The following is a 6,680-nucleotide window of genomic DNA, read 5'->3' as shown; positions in this document are numbered from 1 at the left end:
AAAAGCAAAACCTAGGCAAGAAACTACTTAAGAATTCTAAGTGCTCACTGCTGCCTATCAGGCAATTGTAGCAGTCTTCCCTAAATGTGTTTTCAGCTAACTACTCACATCAGATTCCACTTCAAAAACCTGACGTAACATTTACACAGCTGAATTTTCAGATGTCAGCATATACTGCTAGACACATTTTAGAACTATGCAACAGAGAGCAAAGCACCATAAGCATCAGGTTTATCAGCTTGATTTGCAACTGCAAGTAAAATGTTTAACACGCTTGCATTTTGTAGATGCGTAATAGAAATTTCTCTCTTGACAAAAGGAATGAGTTTGTTATTTATATAGCAATCTTTATTTCAAAATGGCATTTATTACAAAAAATGTAAAAATCCAGCTAAACCAGAAACACTGAGATTATTTTCCTGAACTTCAAAGTTCACTGATCTATGTCCCTATATCCTTCTCCTTACAATATTTTCCCCACTTCCAGTCTGATTACACAGGTGCAGTTGTGCCTAAATGGCCCGGAATAGATAAATACATTAGGAAAGGCAAAAGTTGTAAAGCTAAATGCATGCAACAAGTTCTACCAAGAAAACCCCCTCAAAAAAAAGTGTAAAGTAGAGAGAATCTGCAGGTATCCAGGGATTTGCTCAGTCATCCTTGTCTTTTGCTCCATGTTTAAGGATGCGCGTGAACTCAATGTAATTGAAATTGCCCTTTTTGTCGATTGGTGCCTCTCTGTAGAGCTCATCTACCTCTTCATCTGTGAACCTGTCTCCCATCGTGGTCAGCAGCTCCCGCAGGTAGTCCTCTTGAATAAACCCTAGGATGTGATATAAGGGGAAACAAGAAGGAAAGTTTTAACATTTATGTCCTAAAAGTTGGAGTTGAATTTCTTTTGTATTCTTTGTTTCAATTTTAAAATCAACAAATAAATAAAACCCCCCCAACAACCACCACCACCACTCAGGTCTTTGTTGCCACATAAAACAAAGCCATTGAAGTCTATTACTGTAACTGCCAAACAATTACAAGAATTCCATCAAGTTAAGCTTTTTACTTAACTTGCACAGTCTCTACTACTTCAAGTAAAGGTCATTTTATGACTTGCTCATGTTGTGTTGTTACACAGAACTGACAAGTATGTTGGTGCTCACATTGGACCTTCTTGCCAGGAAGAGTGCTAAGCTCCCTGTAGTCCTGAGAGCACTGTAACAGCTGTATATTTTGCACAATGGAGGATTTGTCTTGAACATCCCAAATGAAAAATCACTTAAGATGGAATGACACTGCCAGTGTTCAATAGTTCCATAAAACACAGAGAAGTCTGAAAGATTTCAAATTGCTTTTAAATCATTGGACAAACACTCACCAGACAGGTCAGGAAGAATGCACCTTTGTTACTGTTTATTAAACAAGCAGACTCATATAAGCTGCGATTCCTTTCTTTTATCAGCACTCTGATTACTAGCTTTCTCATTAATAATTTTCTTTTCCTTTAAGTGCAGGTGAACAGAGGGAATATAGATACACGTTGCTAACAGAAAACAAATTTTTCATAAAAGCATCCCTGCTTTGAAAATAAGGGTGACTCCCACAACAAAAGTTGCTGCTAAACTGAAATTAAATTTTGAAAATTAAGATCGTAGTTCACAGCTAATCCTTTCTCCATCTTGAACAACAAATCTGAAGATCCAGAAGTGTGGAATTTAATTTTTTCAGTGCTTAAAAAGGTAAACGCAGCATGATTTTTATCTTGCAGAAATGAGAATTTTCATAGTAAAAATTGATCACTGCTTTTATGAACACAACTATTTATTGCTACATTGTTATTTCACCCACACACCTGTTGCTTCTTCATCAAAGCAGGCAAAAGCATTCCTGATGACGTCTTCCGGATCGGTGCCATTTAGCTTCTCACCAAACATTGTGAGGAACATTGTGAAGTTGATGGGGCCCGGAGCCTCGTTCATCATGGCATCCAGGTACTCATCCGTTGGATTCTTTCCTACAAATACAAGGATTCGTGTATCATCTGAATAGTATCACCCAAACGGGGACACCTCTCAGAAGCTGTCCCAGACTCAGTGCTTTAATTCCAATAGCACAAAAATGTTTGGCAGCTGTAAACAGAAGAGGGACATTACCGAGGGAGGCAAGCATGTCGTGCAAGTCCTCCTTGTCAATGAAGCCATCCCTGTTCTGATCAATCATGTTGAAGGCCTCCTTGAATTCCTGAATCTGGGACTGATCAAACATTGCAAACACATTGGAAGTGGCGCGCTGAGGGCGCTTCTTGGTGGTCTTCGTCTTTGCCCTTTTGCTAGACATGTTGGCTGTTGGCTCTAGGAAGACAAACACAACCAGAATCTGGACTTAATAAACCACACTACAGAAACTCAGGGAGAGAGATGAAGAAAGGAAATTGAAACCCACATTATATTCAAATACAAAGAAATACAAACTTATTTTACTGTCTCCTGCTATATTTCAGAGAAATTTCAGAGAGATAATACTTCAAATCAACAGCATGCTATATTAAAAACAAAGCAAGTCATAGTACTTGAAATCAAGCACACCTAGTGCTTCTATTTCTGGTTCACTACCCCATCTGTGTCTTACACAAATTAAAATGACCTATTTAGCAGGTTAGGAGGCACCACTGACCTACCACAAAGAAGTACATGGGTCTGCTAACCTCAACATAGCACTTAGCTGTTAAATATATCATTCACGTAAGATAAACTAACATTTAGGCCACAAAAATGTATTTTAGAGTATATTTTATTAGAATAAATGCTGTGGAAGGAGCAGTAAGGTCTCATGATGCTGAATGACCCTGATGAGAGATCAGTGTTTTTGGGCAGGCTGTTGACCAACACCAAGGTCAGGGTGCTGAAACAAAGATCAGCCAAGCCAGTCCTACTGGAGTTCTTTCCAAGTGAGCTAGAGGATCATGTTAGAAAAAGGATACCAACTTGTTTCAAAAGCCCTACATTGCTATTCTCTTATGCAGTTGAACTATTACAGAATACGTATGCAAAATGCCAGGATTACTTTCTTCTTTTTAAAATTAATGACTGCTAGTTCTTCAAGTCCAAAGACTGTTTCTTTTAAATTATTGAAATGTTTTTAAAATTTGATATTTGCATAAATCTTCAAGCAGTTCCATATACCACAAGAGCATGAATTTCACTGTCTCCCTTGAGATGTCAAATGAAGAAGCTAACAAGTGGTAGCTTGCCTTTCATCACATTAATATCATCTGGGTAGAAGTGAGGCTTTCAAGCTAACTGCTTCTGTTTAAGTGGGAAGAATATTATCTAGCAGCCAACTATTACTGATAATACAAATATGAAAATGTGACTTGTACACTGAGAACACAAAGTATTGCAAGTGAGCAGAATAAGGTAAGCCTTGTTTACTATTGTTTCTAGAAGTCTTGTACACATCTAGGCCTTAGTTTGGGCACAATAAAAGACCATAGGTTTTATTTAATGCAAGTAACCCACACAGCTAAGTTTTACCCTCACCAGACACTCCCCTCCTTGATTTTGAATTTTACATGAAGTACTTGCAAAACTGCCCTGAAAGAGAAGGAATTTAAGCATCACATCTAGTCACAAGAATGCCAACATTCTGAAACTCATAAGATTAATATTTTGTGATACAGTGCAACTTCCTTTTCAAAATTATCTTGTCAGAAAGGTAATTCTAATTAGAGCCACAGTGCAGCTCAAATGGCTTCAAGGAGTTTGATCACAAGACACTACATTTCCTGCTAGACTCCTGGAAAGCAAGACTGAACTCACTAAACTGACTTCATCCCTAAGAAGTACAATAAGCAGAGCAGCTCTCCTACGTGGTCAATCAAATACATAGGAAAAATGCTGTTACCTTCAGATTTTGTTTTTGTCTTTAAAGGAAAGCCACTTTACCTTGCTTCGTGTCACGTACATGGCACGCAGTACTAGCCGTCTGGATCAGAAAAGGATATTCCATAGTTAAGCCCTTCCCCACACGACTACAAAGAGTGTTACTGATCTCCTCTGCTACTTCCCTGCTTTTAAACCTTAGGTTGATACACAGCGTCCTTCTGACGTATAAAATGAACCATTATGTCCCAAACTAAAAATAGCTGATGAAATGCAACTGTGCATTAGTCGGCAACACTGAGGTTCTCTGCATTACATTCGTTGACCGCAAGCTATCTGAAACGCCCGGCCTCAGACAACATTTCAGCAAATAAATATGAACTCCTGACATCTAGATACCAGTGAAGAGGGCTGATAATAAAGGAATTAACTTTCAAGCTGTAGTCAAGAGTTGCGTGCAACTTCAGTCTTTCCTACCTCAGTAAAAACACCCATACAAGTTACCATTAAAGTCTGAATAACCAATAAGAAGTTCCTTTGTCCAAAACAACATCCACTAGTGACTGCTTTCTGAAGTAATAAACAGGCAGCATCCTCCAAAAGTAAACAAAAACTCATTTTACTTCGTATGCTACTTTTAAAGCTTTTCAAAACCAGATTTGGGAGGAAGTCACAGAGAAGAGAGAGCACAACTCTTACACTCAGAGACCTTTGCATGTCTATGAAGCCTGTGTATGAAGAAACATCTCGATAAATTGGAACATATTCAGAAAAAACAAGGCCACCAAGTGAGCCAGCCAAAAAGATCAACTTGCAATGGAAAAGGTTCCAAGTGCTCGTGCTTTGCGTGATCTCTGTGTGTGCAGCAGTGAATGACAACAAGGACTTCATCGGGGTCAAGCGCAAGACTCGCTAATTTGGGAGAGAACAGGACTTCATCTGACAAACCCACAGGATCTTTTATTAAAAATAAAAGATAAAATAGATCATACTGTTGGAACTGAGATAGGGTAAGTTCAGATTGAAAGCACAAGAAAATCAGTAGATAAAATGAATGGAAATACTTCACAATGGATAGCACAAGTCACGCCACACGTGGTTTCGTCTGTTTAATGCAGAGCACGGATCTGTCTGAGCCTTATTTTGGAAACTGAGAAGCTTCTAAAGTTAAGATCTTGCCTGAAAGATGTAAGCTACTTCCAACTTTTCTTCACACATAAAAATCTTCCTAAATAAGTCAGTACACTGCACACACTGGAGAGGCGGCAGCAGCACTATGCTGCTTGCACATTCACTTGCTTAGGGAGGCAATGGATAAGAAGCTACAGAAACAATGGAAGTCAACTTAAGCTCGTTCCCTCTGGGGAAAAGATAAACCCCAGAAGGAGATAAAGCTGAGCAAGTGAGCAGCTTGAGCCAGGCGATAATAAAACTTGACATCCCATTAATGGTAACAGAGACTGGATCTGCTGAGAGGCTGTGACCAGAAGTTATGCTGCAGAAAACAGCCTAGTGTTTTCAACATTTTCTTTATAATGATGGTGAATGCTTATCATTCAAAATAAAAACAATCACAGCCACTACTAAAATCTCTTCTTAAAACTTAGCACTGACTTGTATTATAACACTTATTTCAGAACATTATTACACTAGGATACAACAGCCACAATCATCAGGCTCAGAAGTCATCCTCTAAGCTGGCTCCCAAATTCTACCCAGGCAGTTGGTTACAACTTTAGCTCACAGGGCTTTGGGTGGGGGGAATCTGGAAGAGATAAAACGCCTAGCACACTCCACAGCAGCTCCGTGGCAAAGCTCCACACAAACCAGACTGCATTTGTCCAAGGCAGAGCTACTGAAACAGGCCCAGAGGATGGCCACCGAGATGATCAGAGGGCTGAAACACGTCTCCTATGAGGAAAGGTTGAGGGCTTGTTTAGCTTGGTGAAGAGAAGGCCTCATTGTGGCCTCCTAGTACTTGAAGGGAGTGTATTAGCAGAAGGGGGAACAACTGTTTACATGGGTTGACAGTGACAGGACAAGGGGAAATGGTTTTAACTTGAGATAGGGAAGATTTAGGTTAGATGTTAGGAGGAAGTTTTTCACTCAGAGGGTGGTGATGCACTGGAACAGGTTGCCCAGAGAGATTGTGGATGCCCCATCTTTGGAAGCATTCAAGGGAAGGCTGGATGTGGTTCTGGTCTTGTGGTTGGCAATCCTGCTCACAGCAGTGGGGTTGAAACTCAATGATCTTTGAGGTCTTTTTCAATCCAGGCCAGAATATGATTCTGTGAAAGCACTTTGTTAGCTCAACTAGCCTTGAAGACCATCTCAATATTTTCTTTGTTAATAAGAATTCCTGACCAATTGTTACATAGGTTGTAAAACCTGCTATGATATACTGAACAAAGTCTCCATTCGCAGAGTAAAGTAAAAATCACAATGATTTGTCACAAAAATAAATAAATAAATAAATCACAGAATTATAGAAGTTGCAAGGGACCCAGTCCAACCCATCACTAAAGCAGGTTCCCTCACAGCAGGTAGAACAAAAATTGTCCATGGTAGGTTTTGAATACCTCCAGAGACAGAGACTGCACAATCTCTGTGGGCAGTGTTTCAGTGCTCTTCCACTCTTACAATAAAGTTTTTACTCATGTTCAGATGGAAGTTCCTGTATTTTAGCTTGTGCCCAATACCCCTTGACCTGTTGCTGTGCACCACCAAAAAGAGCCTGGCCCCATCCACTTGACTCCCACCCTTCACATGTTTATAAGCAGTGATAATGTTCCACCTTAGCCTTCT

General features: G+C 39.7%; 1 protein-coding gene across 1 annotated transcript; it reads right to left on the bottom strand.

Annotated features, from left to right (window-relative positions):
• Positions 1-326: 326 nt before the first annotated feature.
• LOC136059449 (myosin regulatory light chain 2, smooth muscle minor isoform-like) lies at positions 327-4,030 on the bottom strand. The gene is made up of 4 exons (XM_065753647.1): positions 3,939-4,030; positions 2,148-2,345; positions 1,847-2,008; positions 327-823 (listed from the first exon to the last, which is right to left on the bottom strand). Exons 1-4 carry the CDS (start codon positions 4,000-4,002, stop codon positions 651-653), a joined length of 597 nt encoding a protein of 198 aa, XP_065609719.1. The 5' UTR covers positions 4,003-4,030; the 3' UTR covers positions 327-650.
• Between the last annotated feature and the right edge of the window lie 2,650 nt (positions 4,031-6,680).

This window comes from Cyrtonyx montezumae, unplaced genomic scaffold, assembly GCF_038088225.1.
Source record: "Cyrtonyx montezumae isolate F1298 unplaced genomic scaffold, pur_monq_1.0 scaffold_8, whole genome shotgun sequence".
NCBI classification, from domain to species: Eukaryota; Metazoa; Chordata; class Aves; order Galliformes; family Odontophoridae; genus Cyrtonyx; species Cyrtonyx montezumae.
Note: the sequence above shows the minus strand (reverse complement) of the source record. Positions and strands in the feature narration are given on the sequence as shown.

Bases quoted from the DNA above. Each gene is read 5' to 3' on its own strand.
- LOC136059449 (XM_065753647.1), bottom strand. From the start codon at position 4,002: ATGGAATATCCTTTTCTGATCCAGACGGCTAGTACTGCGTGCCATGTA. The intron at 2,346-3,938 runs GTAAAGTGGCTT...TTGTCTTCCTAG, and splicing joins TGTACGTGACACGAAGCAAG to AGCCAACAGCCAACATGTCT. The intron at 824-1,846 runs GTGTGTGGGTGA...ATCACATCCTAG, and splicing joins CTTTGATGAAGAAGCAACAG to GGTTTATTCAAGAGGACTAC.